General features: G+C 46.7%; 2 protein-coding genes across 2 annotated transcripts; both read right to left on the reverse strand.

Moving 5' to 3' along the window:
• Nucleotides 1-399: 399 nt before the first annotated feature.
• On the reverse strand, nucleotides 400-2,018 carry LOC133884546 (glucan endo-1,3-beta-D-glucosidase-like). Its single transcript, XM_062324035.1, has 3 exons — nucleotides 1,725-2,018; nucleotides 826-1,089; nucleotides 400-731 (listed from the first exon to the last, which is right to left on the reverse strand). Exons 1-3 carry the CDS (start codon nucleotides 1,798-1,800, stop codon nucleotides 706-708), a joined length of 366 nt encoding a protein of 121 aa, XP_062180019.1. The 5' UTR covers nucleotides 1,801-2,018; the 3' UTR covers nucleotides 400-705.
• An 11,954-nt stretch (nucleotides 2,019-13,972) lies between these two features.
• LOC133884630 (uncharacterized) lies at nucleotides 13,973-26,879 on the reverse strand. Its single transcript, XM_062324145.1, has 4 exons — nucleotides 26,547-26,879; nucleotides 26,351-26,418; nucleotides 20,269-20,390; nucleotides 13,973-14,632 (listed from the first exon to the last, which is right to left on the reverse strand). Exons 1-4 carry the CDS (start codon nucleotides 26,668-26,670, stop codon nucleotides 14,101-14,103), a joined length of 846 nt encoding a protein of 281 aa, XP_062180129.1. The 5' UTR covers nucleotides 26,671-26,879; the 3' UTR covers nucleotides 13,973-14,100.
• Between the last annotated feature and the right edge of the window lie 46 nt (nucleotides 26,880-26,925).

A 26,925-nucleotide genomic window follows, 5' to 3' on the forward strand; every position in this document is an offset into this window, starting at 1 on the left:
ACACTACTCAAAGTAGACTACCGCCGAGTGTATTCGACTAACTACCGCAAAGACCCTGCAAATTGCCGTCACGAGGATCTCGGCAATGGACCATGAACATCGGCCCACCACCATGAAAGGAGTCGGCCACCCACCAAAATGACCACCACCACCGGATCTAGAAGAGAAAGGGAGGAAGAGAGAAAAAGGGAGGGAGTCCGGTTGGCTTCGTCGTTAGCCGCCGCCACCTAGACGGCAATGACGGCGGTGGCTGCACAAATCCTACTGTTAAGGTTATGTCACTCCGGGTCGCTCAACGAGGGCTGCCCCCTACTGGTAAGGTTGTGTCACTCCGGGGCGCCCAACGAGGGCTGCCGGGGTTTCCTCCAGCTGCTGGAGGAGTGTAATGGGAGAACAAAATTTCCTCAGATAAAAAACAAATGTTTACATTCAAGACAGTTTTGCTTTCATTTATGGGAGATGTGCATTTCTGATCTGCCACAAGATTTCGCAGGAATTCTGAACTCTAGATTCTACTGTACCAATACCAACGAACGGCAAGCGACATTTTAGTACATAATGGATCTCATCAATAAGTTGGAAATCTAATCTCCATACAATTGGGTTAGGATACAAACAATATGATATACCGGTGTTCCTCATCCATTAAACAAACCGACACTTGTAAAATACTCGATCAGCAGTCACGGCATCGATCAGCTCCAATCAGTAGTAGGTGCAAGAACCATAACCTGCAAACCGGGAGGATATCTTGTTGTTAGAAAAGAAAATTGCTACTGCGGAAAAGAAAACAACACCTCATCAGAGTGATAGGGAAGTAGTTACTTGGATCGGACTGCACGACGAGAGCCGAGTTATTGAAGTAGCAGTTCCAGGCGTGCCTGCCATTGGAGGCGTAGTAGAGGTTCATGGCCACCGCCGCGCGCGACACCAGGTTGTCAGGGTAGTAGCACGGCCCGCCTCTCTGGATCACCGCACAGCTCACCTGAGAGCACGCGTAGTTGAGGTTCAACGCCAGGATCTCGTTCGACGCAGACGGCTTCGCCACGCACCAAGTTTTCTGTCCTTCCACCACACGGACGCTGCTTCCTACGAATTAAAACAACAGAGAAATGCACATTTCAGATAAGATTCTAATGAATATCAAGGACGGCAAAATAGTGCACATCACACATCAGGTTTACCGTGAGGACTTCGGAACTATGGCTGAGGTCTGTTCTAGAAAATCGGCAGTTACCAGGTCATGTTGTTAGGTCTTTCGCTAGTTGGCTATTAATCAACCTGTGCAATTGTTAAGGTTTTTAAATCTAGTTTTTTTTTTATAAACTGGATTAACTCTCTTCTGCTTTAATAAAATCGGCATCACTGATAACATCCGTTCGTACAAAAAAAACAAGGCAGTAAAAGTCCATTTCCCTGATGAGTTCAATTAGATCAGCATCTTCTTTCCTCATCGGATAGACTAGACACAGGACGGACGGCAATCCCCCTCCCCCCCAAAAGAAAGCTTTGCACCGACACACTACCGAAACTATTAACCCTTTATAGCATTAGGACAAGTGAGTCTGCCAGAAAGTGGAATTTTTAGAAATCAGAAGAAACAAAAGCCAAGGAAAAAGTAGAGTGCTCAATTGCTCATCAGACGAAACCATCAGTGGAGAAACTAAAACGAGACACTGCTGAATAAACCTCAAGAGAAGAGCCGGAGTAACCAACTTAATTACCTGAGGCGAGGTAGAAGAGCACAAGCCCCAAAGAGAAGAGCAGGAGCGACGCAGATGGCTGAGCCCCTCTGGCCATTCTCCTTCCTCTGCAGCAGAGCAGGCACCGGTACCAAGCTGGAGCTGTGCTGTGGAGCGGATGTCAAGAAGAGACAGGGGCCTGGTTTATAAAGATGAGGGAAAGCTAGAGAAGGAGCTGCTTGATTGCCTTGTTGAGTAGGTGACACTGCTTGTGCTTGGTGCTTGCTGGAAAGGAAACAAGGGGAGCTCATGGTCATGCTGCATCCATGTGACCGACACATGTCTCTGGCTTCAACCCAGGGCAACCCACCATGTGTCCATGTGCTTCAGCAGGACAACAAATACTAGTAATTTTGTTCTGCTCTGGGTCTCTGATCTGATCTCAAAGCTTGGTTGATCCCCACAAAACGTTTTTGGCCCACATTGACCAACTTCTAGTTCTACAGTGGTTTCCTGTGTCCCCAATCTCTGTGATGCATAGTAGTCAAAGTAGGATCCAGGAAAATGAAAGCACTACTCCTGTTCAAACTTCTTTCAAATTTGGGTTGATAGTCCTATTTTTTCGAACAAAGTTCATATTTTTTTTCTTTAGTACCCAGAGCTCCTATGTATGGATGGCTCTATATTCACAAACATACCCCTATTGTATTTTTTCTACAACAAACAGAAAGGCACGATTACCAAATGGCGCATTACTGTATGTATACTATGAGATAGATCCAGAAATCAATATATTGCTACCTCGTGGTCCCAAGAGAATCACCATATATATTACTAGAGTACTAGTCTGTAACACTACAACTGGGACATACTTATATCATCAGGCACTCGTTACCTTAGACGTACTAGGAAGGGCTTTGCTTGCTGGTCTGCTTCATACCTTGCTTTGTTCCTTATTTTTGTCTTTCCTCCTTTTCTGTTTGGTTTTGCTCCTGCTCTTCTCATCCAGATTCCTTGCCCTGTCAATTTTGAGTCTGATTTTCTCCACTTTGCATGAATTAATTTCAGAAATATTCTGAAGACCTGGGAACCTTAGGTCTCAAAGATAAAATAAAGGGACCTTCTCTTGTTCAGATTGAAATCCAACAGCCAACACTAACCAAAATCAGTAGAGACAAACCAAATCGGAACGTAAGAGAGAAGTTCTCATGACACATAGTAGTTCTGAACTGGTCGATTACTGAAGCCAAAAAATGGTATGGCACAAGGAACACCAAACACATGATGCCCCGAATATAGGATCGTCCAGCACCACTACATGCAGCACCAAACACATGATGCCCTGTGCATGTGATCGATTACCCAGCATTACTGAAAATAAATATCAGAAATAGTGTACCACTGCTTATGTTCATTATGTTAAGAAGCCATAGGCCTATATACACACATGTGGTAATATGTAAAGAACCCCTTATAAGACGAGAATATTACACAGAAGGTAATATATATCTAACACCCCTTCTCAAACCCAGGGGATCAACCACACTGAGTTTGAAGAGATAGAATCTATGTTGAGCTTTACTTTGTGCCATCGTGAAAAAATCAACCAACTGAAGCTATAAAGGAACATACTGTAGAGCAATAACCTCATCCTGTACATGTGTCCGTATATAAGAAGCATTAACACAATATACTTGGTGAGCTCATGTTTCACTAGATCTCAAGCAATACTGATAGCACCTATACTGTCGAAGTAAAGAGGAGTAAGTGTAGGAGACGAAACACCAAAATCCTTAAGTAACCACCATAACCAGCTGAGCTCCGCTTTCAACAACACCATGTCTCGTAACTCAGCCTTTGCACACGAGAAACCGCGGTATGCTTTTTAGTCTTCTAAGCAAACGAGAGAACCACAAAAAAAAAACACAGTAGACAGAAAGAGATCGGTGATTAGAAGGATCACTAGCCCAAGTAGCGTCAGAATAAGCATGGAGATGTAAATAGTTAGAACGTGGAAAGAAGTGATGATGAGAAATAGTCTCACAAAGATAGCGCAAAACACGCAAAAGATGATTATAGTGGAGCTGAGTAGGAGCAAAAACAAACTGACTGAGAATGTGCACTACATGAGAAATATCAGGACGAGTGACACCAAGGTAAACAAGGCTCCCAATAAGATGACGGTTGCGGGTGGGATCCACAGAGGGTGAGTTTCAGTAATACGCTTATCAGTGAGAGAAGCACGATAAAAAAAAAAGTCTTGGATATACTTCTCTTGGGACAAAAAGAAACAATTAAATGTAGTAGAAATCTCAATCCTAAGAAAGTAATGAAGAGGATCCAGATCGGACATAAAAAATTGCTCATTGAGACGAGCCTTGACAAAGACAATATACTCAGAATCATCTTATGTAATGATCATACCATTAACATACAAGAGAAGAAAAGTCTGACCATGAGACAAAGTGTGAACAAAAAGCACAGGATCATGTGCACTTGCAATAAAAAAAACCCAGCATGAATGATTATAGAAGAAAAATGCTCAAACTAGGCTTGAGGGTCTTTCTTAAGGCTATAGAGAGAGTGACGGAGATGACAAACCATGCCATCAGGAACACAATACCCTGATGGGGGGGGGGTGCATGCGGACCTCTCCACGTAGCTCACTATTAAGAAAGACATTATTGACATCAAGCTAAGAGATAGACCACTAACGCACAGAGGCAATAGCAAGAAGAGTGGGAATTGTGGCCATATGGGCCATCAGTGCAAAAGTCTCATCATAGTCACGACCATACTCCTGATGGAAATCACGGGTGACAAGACGAGCATTGTAACGCTCAAGAGAATCATCAGAGTGGGTCTTAACCTTATAGATCCACTTGCACGTGATAGGACGAACACGTGGGGGAAGAGGGACTATATCCAACGTGCCGATGCATTTAAGAGCAGCAAGCTCCTCTTCCATCGCATGCTACCATTCCTGATGAACAACACCATCATGATAAGAATACGACTCGACAGGTTCAGCAACAGCAAAGACAAAACGATCAGGAGGTCAAATCGAATGACGATCACTATGGGAATAGCAAGGAGAAAATGGAGGAACTGAATTGCCGGAAGGAGACAACTCATCAGAAAGTGATAGCAGGGTGTGAGACGGCATGGGAACGACAAGTGAGTGGAAACAAAAAGGCTCAACAATGACAAAAGGAGGAGGATATGATGAATTAGGGGACAAAGGCATGGGAGGCACTGAAGAAGGCGCAACAGGAGAGGGTGTCAACGGTGCTCGGGGAAAAGAAGAAGAAATGGTGATGGGTGTGGAAGGAAAGTGAGAAAAGACAGTGGCTTAGCCAAGGAAGCCGGAGAAGTAGAAGGAGAGGTACGATGATAGAAGGGACGAAGCTAATCAAAAGTAACATCCCGAGAAATAAGCATTCAGCGAGTAATAGGGTCCCAACATCGATAACCGTTATGCTCAGCACTATAGATAAGAAAGACACACTCAACAGATTGAGCGGTTAGTTTGGTACGTTCATGAGGGGCGAGAAGAACACAACAAACATAGCTAAAAAAGCGATGACAAGATAGTTAGGAAGGCACCCACATAGACGCCGAAAAGGAATCCCACCCTTGAGAGCAGGAGAGGGTTGGATGTTGACCAGGTAGGTGGTAGTGGAGACTGTCTCAGCTAACAAATGAGGTGGGACAAAAGAGGCAATCATAAGCGCATGAGCTGTCTCAAGGAGATGACGATACTTGTGCTCAGCAATGCCATTCTAAGCATGAGCACCAAGACAGGAGAACTGAGACAACGCACCTTGTTCAGTAAGAAAAGTACAAAGGTGCCCAGAAAGAAAATAGCCAATAGAATTAGGTCGAAAAACAAGAATGGGAGTGTCAAACGGAGTGCAAATCATTGTGACAAAGTCTTTATATATAGATAACACTTCGCTATGAGAAGAAATAAAATAAATACAAGTATGGAGAGAGAAATCATCTATAAAGATAATATAGTATATATGGCCCCCCTTTTGAAACGAAGGGAGCTAGACCCCAAACATCAAAGTGAACAAGATTAAAAGGACATTGAGACATTGACTCACTATGAGGATAAGGAAACTGAATATGTTTACCAAGCTTACAACCTTGACAATCTAAATATGCATCTCCTGAGACAAACCCTAGAAGACCATAATGAACTAATGAAGATAGACACAACCCACAGACATCACCAAGACGATGATGCCACTGCTGGAAGGAGCCAGTAGTTGAGGAGGCAAAAAGACCGGTGGCGATAGCACAAGAAAGATAAAAGCCAGTCAAGCTCCTATAGATGTTGGGAGTCATGGCGCCGGGGGCCAGTACCAACCAGAGCACCCATGAGACGATCCTGAACACAACAAGGGTCAGAGTTTAGAATAATGCGATAACCATGATCAGTAAGCTGACTAGCAGACATAAGCTGCATGGTGAGTTGGGGAACATGAGCAATAGAAGGAACACTAAATAAAGAAGTGCAAAGAGTGCTCCGACTAGCAACAGAAAGAGAAGTACCATAAGCACTAACGACATAAGAGAGGAGAAACAAGAGGATTAAGCGAACATAGACTGGAATAATCAGAAGTCATATGAAAAGATGCCCCTGAGTCAAGGATCTAAGGTGAGGTACCTGACTGTGCAGAAGGTGGTCTTTTAGTGCCAGAAAATGGAGTAGAAGAACTGGCAGAACCTGTCGGTGAGGAGATAGAGGTAGCAACCAGGTGACGAAGTAGCATCACGATCTCCTACTGAGTGTCAGTCGAAGAGGTAGTCGATGTAGTCAGGGTAGAAGCACCAGAGGGCCGCCGAAGATGCTTCTTCTTCTTTCGGTAGTAGTTTGCCTCAACATGACCCTCTTTGTTGTAGTAGGTGCAACGAGGGAAACTACGGTGGTGTAGACCCTGTTGGTTGCAGAAGGTGAAGAAGTCGCACGAGAAGTAGATGGTGGTGTAGGTGAAGGTGTAGGCACAAAAATGGACGAGCAACCAACACTGAGGGAAGTGGTAGCAATCCAAAACCACACAAACGAGTCTCCTCCGAATGCATCTCCATAAAGGCCTCCACCAGCATGACACGAGGATGATGTGCAAACAGCTGAGCACGACACTTCTCAAGCTCAAGACGAAGATGAGTCATGAACTCATAGAGGCACCAAAAATCCCGTTTAGCAAGCAGATCCAAACAGCATTGACAGGAGTGACAACCAGCAACACAAATAAAGTCCAACTGATGCCATACTGCCGACATCTAAGCATAGAACACATCAACGATGGCATCGCCCTGCTGAAGAGACAGCACCTGGTAAACAACAAACATGTAGAGAGCATCCCAGAAGATCCATAGTTCTGATGAAGATGAGTCCCCATTTGAAAGGTCGTAGAGAACTCAACAATCTCGGAAGAAAACCAAGGCTCAACACGAGCAACCAGAATGGACTCTGTATGGGCATCATCATCCATCAACTGAGCACAATTAGACAACCAATCTCAGTTGAGTGGCAGCTTCAGTAGATGCTTTGTCCGCTTTGTCGGTTGAAGGCTGCACAGGCTCCATCGAAAGAATAGGGGAAGGCACAAGGAATGTAGCTAGAGAGAACACCCTAAAGACGATGCCCACACATGTGATACGTGTATTCTGTGCGAAATTCCGGTAATTGGCACCATAAAAAATCACGAAGCATCGAGGAACTGAAACGGTGCCCGATGATATCCTGAAGAAGTGACAAACGATGGCGAGAATGCAAAGGAGTAACATCGAGAGCGCAAAAGTAACGACTAGCAGCAACGAGAGCGCAAACGAGTAGCGGTGAGAGACAACAAGAGCTCAAAGAAAGAGGCAGAAGCTACTTTTTTATCGCACCGAATCTGTTAGATGGAAACAGAGACAGGCGATGAGAAGCAAACAACTGATGATGCGCCCTTATCTAGCGCCCTCAAAGGACAGCAGGCGCGGACCAGCTCTAACGGTGGTTAGCTAGCAGCAAGGAGGCGGTGTGTGATGGTGGCAAGTGACAACCGCAGAGCAAAGCATGGTAGTGGCACAGAAGTGTGAGCCAGCCATGGGACGGTAGCACGGGCATGAGCGGTGGGTCGGCGTGAGATGCAACGAAGCTGTTGGAGTCCGAGCGGTGACCATGCCAATCCGGTCATGCATTGGTTGTGGTGATGTGTGGATGGTGCGGCCGAGCAGAGGCACTAACTGGGACAGGCGAGGCCGGTCCGAGACGAGTTTGGGCGGTGAGGCAGGACTGGTGGGTGAGGTAGAGCCATAGCGGAGAACCTAGTGACACCGTATTTGGCTAAAGATAGACATGGAGAGAGAGAGAGGGAGCCAGACAGTAAGAGAGAGACGACGACAGTGGGTGGCTGGATCAAGATGAGTTGCAGCGTTAAAAAAAACCTAGCTCTCATATCATGTTAAGAATAACAATTTATATTTCCTTCAGGCCATAGGCCAGTATATATACATATACTGGTCATATGCAACCCTACAAGAGTATTACATAGAAGACAATATATATCTAACACATTACACAGACAAGTTGTAACTTGTAGCAGAAACATTTGGGTTTAGTAAACATAGACAATAGTCCCGGGCTCTCGGTCCACACAAAGTGCCATCAAAGCAAAAACAGTCATTAGAAGCAACGCTAGATCCTATATGCCACGTAGCTTGAGTTTAGTGCTGTCTTCACCTGGATTAAGGAAAAAATTAGACAAAACAAGCTCACTGTCAGATGCCAGTACAAGACAAAGTGCATGGCGACAAAACACGTAAAGAGCTTAAGCTCACCTGGCGAAAAAGATGGCCATTATCTTCACTCTCTGTTCCTGTATCTTAGTTGGTCACATAAGGAGACAGCAATGATAGTTGTGATGTTAATTCTTCAGCCACACTAATGTCTGTATCCTTCTCAGGAAGCCCTTGAAAACAAAGAGAAAGAGGAGCAACAGTCAAAACACGCAAGCTACTTTATAATCAAACTTTCTTCTATTATGCGAATATCAATATACACAGAGACATGCAATTGCATGTGGGGAAAATTTCTTATTTGCCATTAGAAGATAAGATAATTGTCTCTGTACCATTCTACGAAATTAACTTTCTTATTTGCCACTGCTTCTAATTTTCATTCCTTCCTTACCACTGTTGTCCATTTGACCCATAGAAAAGACACATTTGCCTTGGAGAAGAGGATGGCAGCCTCGGGCGCGGCTGCCAGTGTAACACCCTAAATTTTTAATTTTTCCCAATAGTTTAAATTTTTTCTAGAATTTAATAGGAGTTGTAGATCTTGTTTAAATTTAGAAGGAAATTAATTTCTAAATTTAATTTCCATAGGTTATATTCATGCTTGATGCATTCATGCTGCAGTAGTTATATTAGGTTTTTATGTGTGAAAAATGTTTGCAAAATTTCATTAGGAGGCGCTCGTTTGGAAGCTCTTTTCAAAAATGGTTTAAAAGTAAAAAGAAAATCAATTTCCTAAATCCTAAACCCATCCGAGCCTAATCCTATCTAACCCAGCCCAAATCCCCCTCTCCCCCTCTCCTCTCGGCCTGGCCTGAGCCAGCTCCCTCTCCTCTCCCCGCTTGGGTCATGGCCCGGCCATTCTTCGCGCGCGCCTAGTGGGTCGAGCCCATCCGGCAGAGCTGGCCTCCCCCTCCCGCCGCTCTCTCCGTCTGGTGGGGACGCAACCGCCGAGCCGAGTCCCAGCTCTTCTTCCTCCTCCGTCTGGCTTTGATCCCCTCCACCGGCTGCCACAATCCCACGCCTCCCCGCGCTCTTTCTCCTTCATGTAACGGCTGAATCTGAGGCTTTAAGTCTCATCAAGCCGCCCTATCCGTTTCCCCTCTTCAATCTCCTGTCCGAATCAATGCGGAAACTGCCGGCCTTGATGGCCATTGAAGCCGGCCATTCCTTCTCCGCACCTCGGCTGCTACACTCGCTCTCGCGCCTTTTTAAACCGCCGACCACCACCACGGCAATGTCCCACACGTTTTCCACCCACTCATGCCCCATTTCCAAGCTCGTAGCGCCGTCACCGCTCGTGTCTTCTCCTCCTTCGGTGAGTAGCTCCACTGTGTCGGCTCTCCGCCGCTGAGCCCTCTCTGACCGTGCTGACCCCCTCTCGGTGTGCGCAGGTGCACAAGGAGATCATAGCGCCGATCCCCAACCTCCCTCTGAGGCCAGAAGGTGCCCGCACCAAGCCCGAGCTTCACCGATCGCGCCTCGCCGTCGCCAGCCATCCATCGAGCCTTTCTGCCGTCAACAACCCTGCAGTGAGAACCCCCACGCTCCCCTCTCCCTTTTTCGCCGCTCGTTGGAGCTCCCCGGCTGTCGGAGCCTCGTTCCGGCCGCTCTCTGGCCACCCTCCGTAGTGCAGAGCGCCGCTAATGCCACTGGTCCACCATTGACCCGTAGACTGGCCCTCTGGCCGTGATCCATGAGCCCGTAAACCTTTTTTATAGAATTTTTCAGTAGAAAAATAATGTTAATATGTGGGGAACCGTCCAAACAGTATTCTAATTAATCATCAGGAGATAATCACAACCTCCATGATTGACTAGAATACCATCCCGTTAGTCCCGACACTTGTTTTGTGTCCAAGATTGGAACACATTCCTTTCTAACATAAGTTATCACAACAAAGCTTAAGAAAGAGAGAGTAATTTAAATTATATTACAAGTATTTAGTCAAGCAACCATTTATATCAATTTACAACAAAAGAAGCAACTAAGCAGCGGAAGATTAAATCTATTAACAACAAAAGAGAGCGGCGCCACATGCCCTTAGGCACCATCTCAAAAGCCTTGCCAACAGAGTAGGATGAACTACTGTAACACCCTAATTTTCAATCTTTGTCAATTTATAAAATTTGCTATAATTTAATTTAAGTTTAAACCTTAGAAAAGGGCAAAAACCTATTTTCATAAAAAAAGAATCCAATTTGACATAGGAAATATTTGATTTAAGTACATTCATGCTGTTTTTAGGCATTTAGGTCTCCCTTGGTTTTATTTGGTGGTTTTTGGTTTGAATTTGAATGCTTAAGTTGAATTAAAAGCTTTTGAAAATGAATTGAAAAAGAAAATGGTTAAAACCTTCTCGGGCCGCCCTCTCCTCATTTTCGGCCCATCTCCCCGCGCAGCCCGCCTACGCCAGCCCGCTTCCCCGCTCCCGCTGCTCTGTTGGGCTGTGCCCTCGCGCCGAGCCAGCCCAGCCACGCCTGCGCCCGAAGAAGCCCTGCACGTTGACACCTTTGCCCGAGTCACCGCCATGTGGGTCCCGCATGTCAGCATCTCCATCTCTGAGTCGGAGAGCTCCCGCTGTTGAGTCTGATTTGGTCTCCGCCGCTGCTCTTGTGTCCTAGCCCTCCCCGAGCCCTTGTGAGCCACCTATAAAGATCCCCGAGACCCCCTCGACCTTTTCCCCAACCAAAGTCGTCGAGTCCAGCGCCAATTCACCGAGATTCGTCTCGGCGTCGATGCCATCGCCGCCGTTCTCGATTGAGGCCACCGCCAAGACGATCCCGAGCATCCCAGAGTCGCCCGAGTCCACCAGAAGAACCCCTTGAGATCGCTGAAGCTTCTCCGACCCTCGCCATTGCTAATTGATCATTGGAGCGCCCTCGTCGACAAAGATCCGAGCTCTCCGTCGCCCCTCACCGTCGCTAGACCTCTTCCCGCGCCGCCCTGCCCGAGGTAAGGCTTCCATCGTGTTCCCCGTGTGCGTGTGGTTCTGTTCCGCCGCTTGCTGTCAAGATCTGATGCCAGCGACGAGGTTTCTACTCTGCTCTGGCGACTTCGCCGCCGTGAAACCTTCGGGGCCACCGCTTCCCTTTTTTCCCGACTAGCCAGCCGTCTCGAGCCGTCCGATCTAAAGCCAAGCGTCCAGATTAGATCTAAACTTACCGGTTCAGTGACCAATCAGACCTTGCCATGTGGCCGCCACTTAATCCCACTCAGCCCCAGCCACCTCACCTACCCTGTTAGCCTGCCAATTCAACTACCACCTCAGCCATCGAGCACCCGTGTTAGCCACGTGTTGCACAGTCAGCCGCCACACAATATTCCAAGGATTTTCAATAAAAAATAAATCTAATAATTCCTAAAAATTGGCAATTTTGCAAATAGACCCCTGCACTTTTCTGTAATTACAAAAATTGGCATGGAAGTTTTTGAAGGTTGTTAGGGTTTCAGATTTAAGCTTAAGGGGAAAGTCCATGAATAATATTTGAAGCCAGATATGTTGGGAACAGGGGATATCCATAGATCACAATGGAGCAACTCAAAAGGTTTGTGAGTTCTTGATGAAGAATCCAAAAATGGGAGACAGACATGTCATCCTAGTTGTCATGCATGACATAGATTTGATGCCGAATTATTTGAGTCTAAATCAATGGCATTGGAAGTACGTAAAAAAGAATGAGATCGGCCACCGAGGTGTCCCAAGCGTCGATGCCAAGTGGCTTCGAATGTGGATGGCACGACGAGAGCATGGTGCAATGGTGCAGGAGGTAGATGAAACGGGTATAGGTTTCCAGAGCTATTGCACCTGAGAATCATGGTCCTGGTGCGGAGATCCTTCACAAAGACCAAAAGGGTCAAATTCAACAAAACAATTATTATCAGTAGTGAATTTGCAGACATAAATAAGATTTGTTATGAGGTTTCTGAGAGTGTGAGGGGACGGGTAGACGAAGTGAAAGTGGTATGACCGGTGGTTGTGATGGGAAGAACATAACCATCACCAACCACCACTTAACGAAGAAGGGGGTGCTAGATGAGGGGATAGTGGGGTCGATGGAGAGTTGTGATGATGCACCAGAGTCCACGTACCATGTCTTGTTCGGCTGGAGGGACATGATGTTCATGGCTTGAATAAAGGAGGCTTGGTCCCATGATGGCATCGAAGGGGGTTGAACTGGTGGTGCATAGGTGAATGGGACACCGTGCGCGCATAGTGTGACGAACGTGTGCTAGGCGCATTGGGGTGGCCTTGTAGTGAGCCACGAGCCTAGTATGCTTGGCACAGAAGTGGTGGCAGGCCACATTTGAGGCATTCCACCCCACAAGATAGACCAGACGAAGGGCGCCGAGCAGAAGAAGGGACTGCCAGTGTTGTGGCTGTTGCCGCCGCCGCGGTGATTGCTTTTTCCTTGTTCGTTTTGTTCCAAGCAGAGTTGAGGTTGCGGGAGCCATGGCCATTGTTGTTGCTAGGAGCGTTGTGGCCGGAAGACTTGGTGCTGGGGGCAACAACAAGGGCCATGGTGGCATCGGGAAGAGTGATCTTGATGTATGCCTCCTCGAGGAGAAGGGATCACGCCTCAAGGAAGGTGGGAAAGAACATTTTGGTCTTGATGATGGTGGCAATGTTACGGATTGGCTCGTTGAGGCCACGAAGAAGGGTGAGGACGAGGGTGTCCTCGAAAACCTTTTAATCAATGTCAGCAAGGGCGTCATCGTAGGACTTGAGGCATTGGGAGTAAGCGAGGATGGATTGAATGCCTTGGGCCGAATTGCGAAATATGCTTCGAGTGAGAGAGCTTGGGAGGTCTTGGTGCCACGGAAGAGCCTTTCTAAACTCTTCCAAACGTCGCGCATGTAGGCGCAAGGGGTGAGGACGATGGCGAGGATCTCATCTGAGACGGTTGCATAGAGGGAGAGGGCAATGTAATCGATCGACTTCCAGGTCACATCGTTCGAAGGTCGAGAAGAACAGTTGACACAATACTTGGCACTGAATTTGCCGATGAGAACTAATAACAGTTCACGCCGTCTGGTGTAATTTGGTGGACAATGTTCAAAAGAGAAGGATATATGGGCACCAACATTTATGGTGGAGAGGGCAGAAGTCAGACCTACGGTGGCATCGACCATAGCAAGGGTTCGTGGCAACAGGAGGAAGGAGGGGTAACCGCTAAGTATTAGGCCATTTTGGCTGATACCATGAAAGTGTGGAAGAATTGGATTGGATAATCACGCAATGAATTGTTTGATTGCACACCGAGGTGTTTATGTGGTTACAAGTGCACAAGTGCATGAACTGGAGCTATACATGGTAACAAATTGTGTAGATTGCAAACTGCCTAACTAATGTTGATTAATATGTCAATGGATGGGGCGGCAATCAGGCAATCAAGCAGGCGCCATACCAGGAGATTGTGGCAATCAGGCAGGCGCAATATCAGGGGGTTGTTGCCGGACTGGGAATAGTGCGGGCGCGGCATTTCAGGAGAGGATATTCCAACACGCACAAATGAAATGAAATGAAATGGGTCAGCTCAGCTCAGGATAGATAGGTTGTATACACAGGAAGAGGGAGGGCAACCACATCAGTTACTACATAGAGTTACAATAGAAAACAAAATCACATGAGCTTGCTCCTCCACTGCTCCGGCAGTGAAGCACCGAATACCTGGGCCAGCACCAGCTTCTGCCTCTTGTTCAGTCGACAGAATTCTTGGCCCCTGCGGGTGTCACCATTCAATAGCTTGCGTCCGTCATCTACTGCTTTCCTTCTCAGGGAGCACAGCAGCGCTGATGGTTCGGCTGTTACAATGTCATCTTCGGCTTCATCTGCTCCCCAGTCCAACTCATCATCAGTCATGCCTCTTGATGCGTCATGTATTATTGATTCATGGGCTTCACGGCTTCCATCTTTTGCAGGCGCAGAGTCTGTGTGGCTGCTAGCCCCCCACCATTTCATAGTTTCACAAGACAAGCCAGAAGATGGAAATCCGAACTTGAAATCATCCATGCAGGTTGGGATGCCTTTGGTTTGGCTAGCCAGGGCCAAGCTTGGTGAAGCATTTTGTTTACCTGAGGGTGAAATCTGCCCTCCTACTGCCTTAGAACTGCTCTGTTGAGGTTTTGCTGCTCCTTGGGAAATGCTTGATGACCTATCAACATGTCCAATTCAAGTGTCAGATAAATGCAGCAATTTGTTTCTTCAAAATAACAATGATAAGCATATCATCATGCGATCCATGCATGGTGCAGAGAACTATAAGATACAACTTTATGCTGTAATACTCGGGAAAAAAGTGAGGATATGGTTAATAACTTCATATCTTTCAAGGACTCGCAATTCACAAAACATGTTTAACACTGCATGAAGCATGCTTTGGAGATCAGAGAGCCCTGGAGAGGGATGGTTAAAGTGAGTGGTCATGATCAGGGTTTACCTGGTAACCACCACAGCATACCACTACCAACACGTCAAAGCCCTAAGAAAGCAGATGCGCAATAGAAAGCTGAATGATTAACCAGTACAAAAACACACACCATATGCATTGCACAATTATGTTCCGATTGATGTTCGAAAGCACCGCGGTCGCATCTCAACTCTCAAGTGCTCACAACAAAAAATGTACCAAAGTGGTGAAAGACCAAACAAAGAGAAAAATGAAGATTAAAAAAACACAGCCATGCTGATAATTAGTTTACCTGAATTTTTTTTTTCAAACATGCAGGAAAACTACGTGTCATTGTATTAAGATGAAAGAACAGTCTGAGTACAAAACACAACGAAGAAAAAGCAAAACAAACAGAAAAAAAAAACACAAAGACAGCAACAGAACACACCCATGCCAAATCTGATCAAAGATGAACAAGTGCGCCACCGACTGAGAAAAAACAACCCAATACAAGGGAAACTAGATCAAGGCAGCAGCGTACGCAATCCCTTCGTCCCAGCAAGGCACTACGGACAGCCCTTCTTCATGACCTCACAAATGACTGACTGCACGCTGGGTGTGGCGCCATTGAAGATACAATCATCCCTGTGCTTCTAAGTCCATGACCCTAGAATCACCAGCGAATTGAAGCCTTTCCGCCGCTACTTGTCAACCTTTCTTGCCGCCCATCGCCACCAGACCTTTAGAACAGAGTCATAAGGTCGCAGTATAAGATACGGCAGGACAATTCTGCACAACAAGGGGAACCACACCTGTCATGCGAACACACAGCCAGTAAGCAAGTGTTGGATTGTTTTGTCCTCCTGAACATAGTCACAAGAAATTTGGGTCGATCAGGTCGAGGAACCGGGTCGCGGGACACGGGTTGACATCTAACAAAAATATGGCACGAAGGAGGTATACCTCTTCGGGACGACAAACTAACGAGCGACCCTGATTCATCCGCGTCGATGACTCATTGTAAAGATTAAAGACATATGCTATAAATATAGATGCTAACCAGTACATGTATATAACAGAAAAATAACAAAAAGATATATACATACTTTCCACAGCCCACTCGATGGCCCGGATGTATATTTTTTTGTGGGCCATGCTGTAGAGAGATGATAATGAACTGATGATAAAGTACATTGAGTGTCCCATTAGCATCTCCACAAGCCCACACAGAACCCTATCTACTCCTCTCCAGTTTCCACCACACAAAGCAGCCCTCTCTCATTGTCTCTCCCATGCAAGTCCTCTCTCGTAGCAGCTCTTTCTCTCCAGCAGTGGAGCATCCCATGGCGAGCAAGCCATCCTCTCCCGGTGGGTGACGACAAGAGGCAACGACGGCTTCGTCCTGGCGGCTTGGCGCTCCATCCTCTCCCGACGGGCGACAGCAAGAGGCAACGACGGCTTCGTCTCAGGGCGTCCCGATGACGAACCGGTCCCGCCATCCGGATCGATTGATCCAGGGTCATGGATCGCGGCATTGACCCCGTTCCCGGTGACTATGCTCCTGGCAACGACGGCTTCGTCCTGGCGGCTTGGCGCTCTATCCTCTCCCGACGGGCGACGACAAGAGGCAACGGCGGCTTCGTCTCGGCGGCATCCCGACGACGAACCGGTCCCGCCATCCAGATCGATTGATCCAGGGTCATGGATTGCGGCATTGACCCCGTTCCCGGTGACTATGCTCCTAAATCCTGATCGCAAAGCAGGCAGCTTTGCGGCAGCCCATGTCTCGCCAAGCGATCGGCTACCCAGCAGTGGTTATGGATCACTAGCCACACAAAAACTTGGACAGGGGCGAGACGTGGGCTCGAATATGCCGCCGCCAATGAAGAACGCCTAGTACGCCGACTTGGTGAAGATGTCGCCCATGGTTTGTCGGGCTGTGTCTTATGCAACCAGAGCCAGCGCATGCACAACGCCCACCCCAACATCTCCAGATTGTGTATTCCAAATCCACAAGGCTCGAGCGGCCTGCAAACCCACGGCCATGCAATTAGGCAGTGTTCCCTATTAACATGATCTCATCCCTTCCATAGGAAGGCCACGTGTCTCTTGTCAATAGCTTTGATGACCCATTTGGGGAGCTCCATTGCAATTAACGGATAAATGGGGATGGCGGTTAGTACGCACACCAAAACTGCCCGACCTATGGGATGCATCAATGCCGCCTTCCAGCCTGACAGACTTGGGGCGACACTTTTGAATTTGTGGACGCGACAGCAACCTGTTGGTTGGCTTGGTGACGTTGTCCAGGAACGCAACAGTTGGTGTGGTGGTTCAGCCCACAACATTGGAAGCTTGCTTGGATGGTGCCAGTGAGAGGTGGGCCACCGTCAGTTTTTGCAAACACCGCATGTACAGCAACTTGCATGTCTTGAGCTTGAATTGACTAGGGTTTGGCATGAACACGGTTGACAACCCATCTGAATGATTGGCTGGCCCAACATGCTCACATGGCCCGGCCTGCTTGGCAGCTTCTTCTACCTTACTCTTGCACGTGGGGGCAACAGCCACTGCAACCGCCAGCAACATCGTAAGCCCTAGATGGGAAGCTTCATCCATCATTGGGTCAAAGGAGGTGAGGTAGCCCGGGATACCAGAATGATTGCAAGGGACTACCACCAACTCGACATCATCCATGGGTGTGCGTCTGTCATGTAATACGAAAGCTTCGTCATTGGCCCCTTCGTTGGTACGCATCCCAGTTTTGAATTGGTCCACTGAAGCCCATAAGGATTCTTTCTCCTTTGCAGGGGAATCTATGGTAGGACTACGACAACTTCCTTTCTCCTTTTCCTTTTCAGACAGGACAACTTTGGAGATTGGCAGGCAATAAACCTGGTTGTCCAGATCCCGACCACAACTCGTTGGAGGACTGGGCGACGTTGTGGCACCAGGCTATGTGGCCACATACCAGGCTTGACGCGGGCCCCAGTGAGGTGACCTCCCAACCAGACCCTAAGAGGTACCAACACTACCATCACTGCGTCGACAGTCTTTGCTGGTGGCACCTAGAGTGTGACCCATCTAGATGACCTGAACGACCACCACCGCCATTGACTTGCCCAGGGTCATCCTCCGAGGAAGAATCTGGGACTGATTGGAAGTCTTCAAGGCTGCCAATACGGATGATAACAAAGTACTGGAGAGTCCACCTCACCATTGAAACAACGCGACCCGTCCTACCAAGATCCAATTCAAATGGTTCCTCAATGAGCAGTTCCTTATTTGTGGGAATCAGCTTCGGGTGCACCGTCCAAGCCAAAAGCCAAAACATCGACAGGTCAAGAGTGGTTTGCTATGTCAGGGTGGATCTGCTCGATCCAGCAACACGAGCTCAATAGCTTCTCTATCATGACGAGGTCTCGAGCATGGCCAAAATTCCCTGTAGGGTGAACACCACCCGAAAGAACAAAGAATGACCAACGGCGTATGCCTGTTGAGACCAACGACGTATGCATGTCAAGACAACCTGTCGAGACCAACGTGTCGTGCAGACGCATCTATCACCAGCCAGAATGTGATCGGAAATGGTATGGTCAGTTAGCCCAACATGCTCTAGTGGATGGGGAGTGTGCCAGTGTTGAGGTTGTACTGTGCCGCCGCCGCATCAAATGCCTCCTGAGGTGAGACGGACAATAGGGGACCAACCACGGTCATGAACATTGTGCGATGGAGCTCGGTCTTGACCAAGTCAATGCTTGGTGAATGATTGAGAAAGCATAGCTCGCGCGTTGGACTTGGAAGCAAGAGCTCCAAGAGATCTGAGTCTTCCGGGATCAACAGCGACTCCGTGGACAGTAGCATGCCGCAAGCGTCAATGTCAGGGTGACACGCACCAGAGAAACTGGCGGTTGCGGACCCTAACGGCCCCTCATGACGTTTGGCACGCACCGTGGGTGTGAAACGTTGGGCACACCTTAGGCCTAGTGGCACCATGCTTCACCAACTAGCGCTTCTGGAGAAGAGATTGATGGAGGCTAGCTTCTCCGATGAGCCATGTACGAGAAGGGGGTGATGCGGGGACACTTACACTGATACGTCCGGTGACCCGACGCCTGGCAGCGCAGGCAGCAAGTCGATCGCATGCACATGGCCTTGTGCGAGGCAGTTGAAGCACTTGCCTTGGAGCTCCTCTGGCACCACTCTGCGTTAGCGCGGCGATTGAGGCCAGGTGCGACACTGAACCTCTTGCCACCCATCTGCATCCCAACCCGAGACACGGTATACCTCAAAGCCAACGGTGGGACGACCATCCTGGATTGAAGAATGCTGACCGGCCACCTGCAGAGGTTGCAGCCTCCGATGTCCGTCGTGATACCCCCCCCCCCCCCCCTTCTCGGCGGTGAAAAACTAGTCACCAAAGGGAGCTTTGCCCTTCAAGGCATCTCGATACGACACTAGAGACGGGGCACGCTACTACGACGTGCGGGAGACTAGAGAGGATGAACTCTCATTGTGCTAGTGAAGCTCCTTGGGGCGACTAGACGAGGGGCCACTTGGGAGGGAACTGCCTAGCAAACAGAGAGAGGGATGTCCCAGCTTAGAACCCAGGGGGAGAAGGTGGTGGTCGACCAGGCCTAGGCGGCTTTGGTTGAGAAGGTGGTCGTTGGGTCCTGCGTGGGCACCGACATGCAACTACAAGAGGGAGCACTGAAGAGGGTGGGAGCCAGAGGGCTCATTAAGGCTCCAGGTTTTTCTGTCATGACCCGAAACTATAACGGGTCATGTACACTTCAAAACCTATTCTCAAGCAAAATGATGCATAAATCAATACTGGAGGCATGTGTTTGTATATTTTAAGATTATCACTGGTTCAGCGTTCATAGTAACTTCTACTCACTGAGGTACTAGGATATATAGGTGGTGCTATAAAGCACCATAGTGAAAAGGAGGATGTGCCATAGCTATTAATTAACCTCCTAGATACAAGATAAGATAGCATTATAAGCCCATGCAGAAAGCTAATACCTAGGCTACTGTACTTCTTTTGAAGTAACTGAACTTATGTTGATGAGTCAAACATGACACTGAATTACCTATGTGAATCTGAAACAACTTTGCACTTCAGGCAAACTGTTTCAACAATACTTCAGTGTATTGCATCAGTTCTTACAGAAAATGATACTAGCAAGTGGCCATTTTTGATAGTTAAACATCCAGTAAGTCAGTTGCATAATCCTTCTTAAGCTTTGCATAGAACACAGAAGGCATTTAAAGAGGAGAGAACGGGCACACATTAAACAGTTAATTTCTTTTTCCAAGAGAGAAGAAACACTTGAGATGCATAGACAACTAAAATATAAGCAGCGGCACAATATCAAGGGAAAAGCACTACTCACGTTGTTAGTGCACCAGATGAGCTGAAAGCCTTTTGTTTTGCAATTTTTGACAGCTCAAGAAGTTCCTTAGCTTTCTCTCTTTCAGAATTTTTCGTGTCATCACCAGCTTTCCCAGAAACAAGCTGCAAGTATGATGATTCAATTAAATATTTAGATTATCAGATACCAAAGAAAAAGATACGAGTAAATCTAGGGTAAGGAGACATACCAGTAATAATATTTAAAGTTGCATAGAGCAACACGTTGTGACATTTTAGTAATGCTTAATTTTTTTAAAGCAACTGCATCTAAACGTACATGGAAGTTTGAGTTACTCTCATATCAGATTAACATATTTTGGAAGATAATTGAGCCATGTTATTTCAGCAAAACCCCACTGAAAAAACTAAAGATGCAAAATGGAATTTATAAAGCAGATGGGAACATAGGTATTGTATCTACACATATTGCTATATATTTTCTAGCAGAAGGTGCATCCAGTGTGATTACAACTTCTTACCAATTTTTGGTGAAACCAATATGCATAATATCTAAATGAACCAAATCTGAGTTGGATTTGCCTTCTTGCCTTTCATTGAAAAGCAGGTGAAAATAAAATACAAACAATACAGATAGCAGACTGATCATGTGTTATGATAAACATTTGCCATGAGGATAGCCGGGCGGCGGCAGTTGATAGGGATGAGAGGTTAATACTATAGATGAGGGAGACTTAGAATATTAGAGGAGACTTAGATTAATTCTCATTGCTTAATTCCAAAGGGGTGCCGACTGCTCTTTATATATAGAGCCCAGCCCTAAACAATTACATCTAACTTAACCTATTTAGACTCTATCTCAATCTCTAATCCGATTACAACTCCTTTATTCTTTCCTAAACCGAATATCTTTCCTAATCTGACTTTCCTAACTTATGTCTAAGTGATCTGAACTTCCAACTCTACTTTATTTCTTTCTAAATATATCTAAACCAAATATCTCCTCATTCTCCCGCCGCCACTTCTTGCCTTCCTTGTGCGCCGTTTCCTTCTTGCCTACGGTACTTGATCCCGAACATAACATCTCTCTCTTCCTTCGAAGATAGCTCGTCCTCGAGTTGAAACGTCGAATAGCACAGCTTGGAGGAAGGAACATCCTCCCATGTAGCGCCGCTATCGGCCATGCCAACCTAGCGCACTAGCACCTGCCACATGCCACGTGCAGTTTACCGTGGCCATGGGACCTTGAACTTGTCCCATGACGGTTCGCCCTGCCTGTGTTCCACATAGAAGTACCAGTTATGCGCATTGCCATCCATGTGGTATGACACCAGCCACCCTTTGTATTTCTCGTTTGTCTTCTTGCCGCGGAAGAATTGCTCGCACCTGGTGAGCCAAGGGAGCGGGTCATCCTTCCCGTCATAGTGTAGAAAGTCCAGTTTGAAGAATCGCGGAACGACACCTGTGTGGCTGCTTCAGTTGGTCGGTATTTGGAAAGTCACCCAAGGGTGACGGCACCAAGTCAACGAGTGGTGTCTTGGGAAGCAACACGCCTTGGCGTTGCAGGATACTAGCGTTGGCTAGGAGGGGCATGGCCGCTAGTGGAGTTTGGGACGCGGAAGATGGCACGTCGTTCTTGGGTTCCACGCCCTTCATGAGTCTCGTCAACTGGTCCATGATCTCCATCAACGCGCGAGTGACGTCTGCTAGGGAGTTCTTGACATCGGAGAGAGACGTGCCCATAGTCACAGGAGTCGGGGTCGATGGCGTGACCCACGACCCCAAATCGAATGACCCGGATCGCGGGTTCGGGTCGCCGTCGGGACGTCACCTCGTCGGCGCGCTGTCACACGGAGCCGCATCCATGGCATAGTGATGCGGATCCAACCTCTGGCGTGGAAGGTCGCGGCGCGCAGATCTAGCACGGTGGCGGTGTGGATCCAACGGAGTTGAGGACGGGGGCCTCCAGCCGCCGCTTTCGTCGTCCAGCGCCACCCTCGCCAACACTCCCACGCTGAAGTGGTCCGCTCCGTCGCCACCCCCGCCGGCGTGCCGTCACACGGAGTCGCACCTGCAGTTGCGCCGTCACATGGGAGGTACTACTGACTTGGAAACAGGGGTTGCTCCTATGTTGCATGTTGGCTGATATATCATGTGGCTTTTGTATGCTATTTTGCTATACTTGATTGATGAAGAACTGTATACTACTATATTTGATCTGTTATTAGCTTTGCAGTTGCACTCTATAATGCTATCTTTTATTTGTTACTCTTGATTCACATTATGTTGATATTTCTGTGGGTACTGTGTTACTGCATTCAAATACCTTTTTTGTGATCAAAGAGCATTTCAACATTTCGGTTTGAGTCAGTTCATTCCATCTGGTTGCCCGTCATTCCCCTGACTAACTTTTACTATCTTTAGACCAAAGCTCCTCAGGAAACACGGCCTCGACCATTCCATAAGTCTATATCCAGGTAGGGATAAGGTTGGCTCATGTGGGGGTGAGGCGGAGAGAGGATACGATGGGGGGAGGGAGAGAGAGAAAATAGGCTATCGACCCGGAGTATCTGGGGTCACGTTCCACGTTCCAAAATAGCGTCCCGAAGAGGCATACCCCCGTCACACCGCAAATTTGTCAGGTGTCATCCCGCGTCCCTCGACCCCGTTCCTCGACTCTTCGATCGTTCCGGAGTTCTGATGACTATGGACATGCCGATGTCGCCTAGGTTGTTGATGGTGGTGAAGTCATCCGGGAATTTCTTGCGCAGCACCGCTTCCTGTTCGGCAAGAAATGCTTGGAATCGATCGTTCTCAGCACCATAAGCCATGGGCTTTGATACCAAGTTGTTATGATCCGAGATCATAACCGGGATAAACATCAGTCGGGACAATAGCCAGGCAGTGTCAGCTGCAAGGGGTGAGAGATTTAGACTATAGATGAAGCTGACTTAGAATATTTGAGGAGACTTAGATTAATTCTCATTCCTCAATTCCAAAGGGTACTCTTTATATATAGAGCCCAGCCCTAAACAATTTCATCTAACTTAACCTATTCAGACTCTATCTCAATCTCTAATCCGACTACAACTCCTTTATTCTTTCTTAAACCGAATATCTTTCCTAATCTAACTTTCCTAATTTATCTCTAACTGATCTGAACTTCCAACTCCGCTTTATTTCTAAATATATCTAGACCAAATATCTCCTCAATTTGCTACCGCCGCTTCTTGCCTTCCTTGTGCACCCTTTCCTTTTTGCCTGTGGTACTTGATCTCGCACATAACATCTTGGGGATCAATAATAGGAGTTGTATAGACATGCAGTAGTGAGTACCAAAGCCATCCAAATGATGGTGGGATGTGGCAGGGTTATTCTATGCACTACACATATAAGGTATGGAAATTGGTTGGTGACCAAGGGATCTTAGTGTTCCCTTTAGCAATGTTTAAACAAATCCACAAAAAATCATGTGTGTGGTACACAAAGTTAAGTAAATCTGCAAAAATTCAACTTCAAATTCATCTTTGATATCAATATTAAAAAAACACAAGGGGTACTATTAGCACATGATAAACAATACCGAACTAACTGCTTGTCTATTTTGTCTCTTGACATATAGGATGCATTTGAAATTGAATTTTTGTAGGTTTACTTAAACTTTGTGTGTACTACATGATTTTTTGACGAATTTTTGAAACATTGCAACATGCTGAATTTGCTGACGGAGACGCTAGAGCCCCTAGATACAAAAGCCACACTCTATAAGGTAACCAATCTTTTAAATGGAGAATGGTGATGGGCACCTACATGAATGCCACATATGTTTCATGAAAAGAGAGATCAAATCGCTCACCAACGAAAAGAGGGCCACGCATGGTGGCGTTGACGAATAGGAAGATTGGTTTGGGAAGAGGAATAGATGGCTTCATTTACTTAAATGAGATTCAGAGTCTCACTCTAGAGCATCTCCTAGCTCCCTAGATCTCTCTCAGGAAGTTGTTTTCAAGTAGGCTCATACGGAAGCCACAGGAGTTGGATGACTCCCTTTATATAGAAAAGGGAGGTCTTGAGCTGACCCTAAAATCCACATGACAGACAACCAACCATGGTGGAACCACATGATTTGAAGGTGTATTGATCAGGAAGAACCAGTATCTATGAGAGTATGACCTGTGTTATGACAGTGGATTACTGCTCCCGTGCTATTAATCGATGCTATTCCATAGTATTTAGCAACTGATGCCTCTATCCTGATAAATAAGGGCAGTTCAAATTTCTTAGTCAAACTTTTTCAATTTGCTTAAATTACTAATAAGATATGGAAATCATTTAGTGTTGTTACTTGTAGTAATTGTGTGCCTGCACTGCACATGATAACATTATGACAAAAATATCATGAGCAACAAGTTGTCCAACATGGAACTACTTGAATCAAATACGTACAGATTGAATCTGCATCCATCATGACTTAACACTCGCTATAATTTTGGCATGCTGCATGTACTCTCTGGTGCACGATTTGTAGGAAAAAATTCTATACAGTTGATAGCTTTACGTTGCTAGTACCTTGAGATGCCTTTCAAGCATGTAAGGGCATATATGATTTCACATATAATCCAATGCCAAATTCAGCTTTAAAAGGTCATGAAGTTAAACCATTCAAATAACACTTAGATTTTACATTTGCAAAAAAAATGCTGTGTGCTTATTTATCATACGGTAGTGTAATTATAAGCTTTTATGGTTGTCAAGATAGTAAGCACTAAGGACGCACTGGCCCAATAAGCCAACAGAGGCATGCATACACACACCACACATGTACCGTTCGATCATGGAGGGAGGGAGGGAGGGAGAAGCAAGTGTACCGCGTACATGCAGACATGACAAATGCTCAAGGTGGGATGCGGTATGAGATGTGGACCAAGTGGGGGCAATTCGTGAGATGATATTGGACCATGTGGGGGCAATTCTTGGATTTGAATGGAAAGGAATAGAGTTCTAGAATCCAGATAGCTCTCATTTTCACCCCGTCAAGCTGCAGATGGACTGGCCTTTCTTACGCGCAGGGTTGCACGACGTGAATCCAGCAATCGAATCACCAGGATTGGGGGTTTGATAAAGGGCTGCACAAAGTGAATCCTGGTGATTCCAACATTAATCTGTTAAGGCAAGTCAGCGATCGGTTCGTCCCTATGTTTGGATGGAAAAAGTTGGTTAATCTAAATTCAAAACTCATTTGTTACATTAGTAGTATAGATATGGGAAAGATATTGATTGAGATGCCTTGCTGGAATCGTTTCGTTTTTTTTCACCCTGCTGTGCTTGAAGCAAGAATATCAAGTTTTTTTTTTCAAAAAAAGAAAAGAAAAGAAAAGAGTAATAGAGTCAGTGTTGGACAAGACCACAGAATTAAGTAGGCGCTTCTGTTAGTATTACTATGAAAAAGCACCGTATTCATGGAACCTGGTTTTACAATACCGAACAGCAACATGTCACCCATAAAAAAGGAACATGGGAAGCATAACAGCTTTTAGACTGCAGGGACTAAATTACTGTAATATTTGGAAAAGTATATTTAAACTTGGAGTTTGAAATGGCAAATTGGTATTTCTATCTGTTTACGAGCATGGTAGAGCTGTATTGAGCCAAAACTATGGTACATATCGTGTGTTCATTCCAGCAAAGTATTTTTCTGTTTAGTGGTAGACGCTTAGGCATTCCGAATATGAAAAAAAAAACTAGTTTTTTCGTAATAGCGTGAGCCAACTAAATGCGACAATCATAGAGCCGTAGAACAACAAGCCATACTTAAATGTGCAGCAACCAAATCCTATTTAGGTGTTTTGCTCGATAATTTTCTTGTTATTGCAGGAAATAAAGATGAACCCAGCGAATTCGTTCCCAGAATTTATCGATACAGATAGTCCCAGTACTAGAGCAAAGATTGATGCTCTCAGTCACAGGGAAATGACCTTTTAGCGTGCCTCTTTTTACCACAGGGTTTATCGTTAGGTAACATACAGCACAATTAGTCACAAATACAAGCAAGCAGGGTATGAAATAAAACTGATGTGGCAGTGAAGAAGCGAATTATTGTTTACCTTTCGATAGGGCCATCTGACAATTCCGTGGGTGCGGCATATCCTCTTCAAGACACTGGTGCAGACTCCTGCAGATGAGCAGCCCCCCACCTTGAGCTTCCACCCACTGGGCAGTAAGAAATCACTGCTCCCACGACACTAGAAGTCTAGAATAGAGCGAGAGGTAGAGAGAGGGGTAGGGGCGTGGTTACCGTACCGAGGATGGAGGCAGCCTCGGCGATGGGGAGAGAGAAGAGCTTGGAGATCTCCTCGTAGGAAAGCGAGACCCTCGTCGGCTTGGGCTGCGCCTGCGTCTGGGGCGCCAGGGCGTTGGAAGCCATGGGAAGAAAAGATTTGAAGCGGGAAGCAGCGAAGCAGCGAAGCGAAGCGGAGGAGGAGGGGGCGCGGGCGGGAGGGAGGGAGAGGACAGCGGTGGTCGGTCCGCCGGGGCTCGGCTCGATTGGATTCGATCTGCCTTGTGCTGCCTTGGATCTGAGTGACTGGGGGCGGCCGGTTGGCTAGGCTAGCTAGCTAGGGCTGGAGTGGACGGACAAGTTCAAAGCAACTGCAACTTTGTTTGGGTTTCGAATCGAATT

This window comes from Phragmites australis, chromosome 1 (genome assembly GCF_958298935.1).
Source record: "Phragmites australis chromosome 1, lpPhrAust1.1, whole genome shotgun sequence".
Classification (NCBI taxonomy): Eukaryota; Viridiplantae; Streptophyta; class Magnoliopsida; order Poales; family Poaceae; genus Phragmites; species Phragmites australis.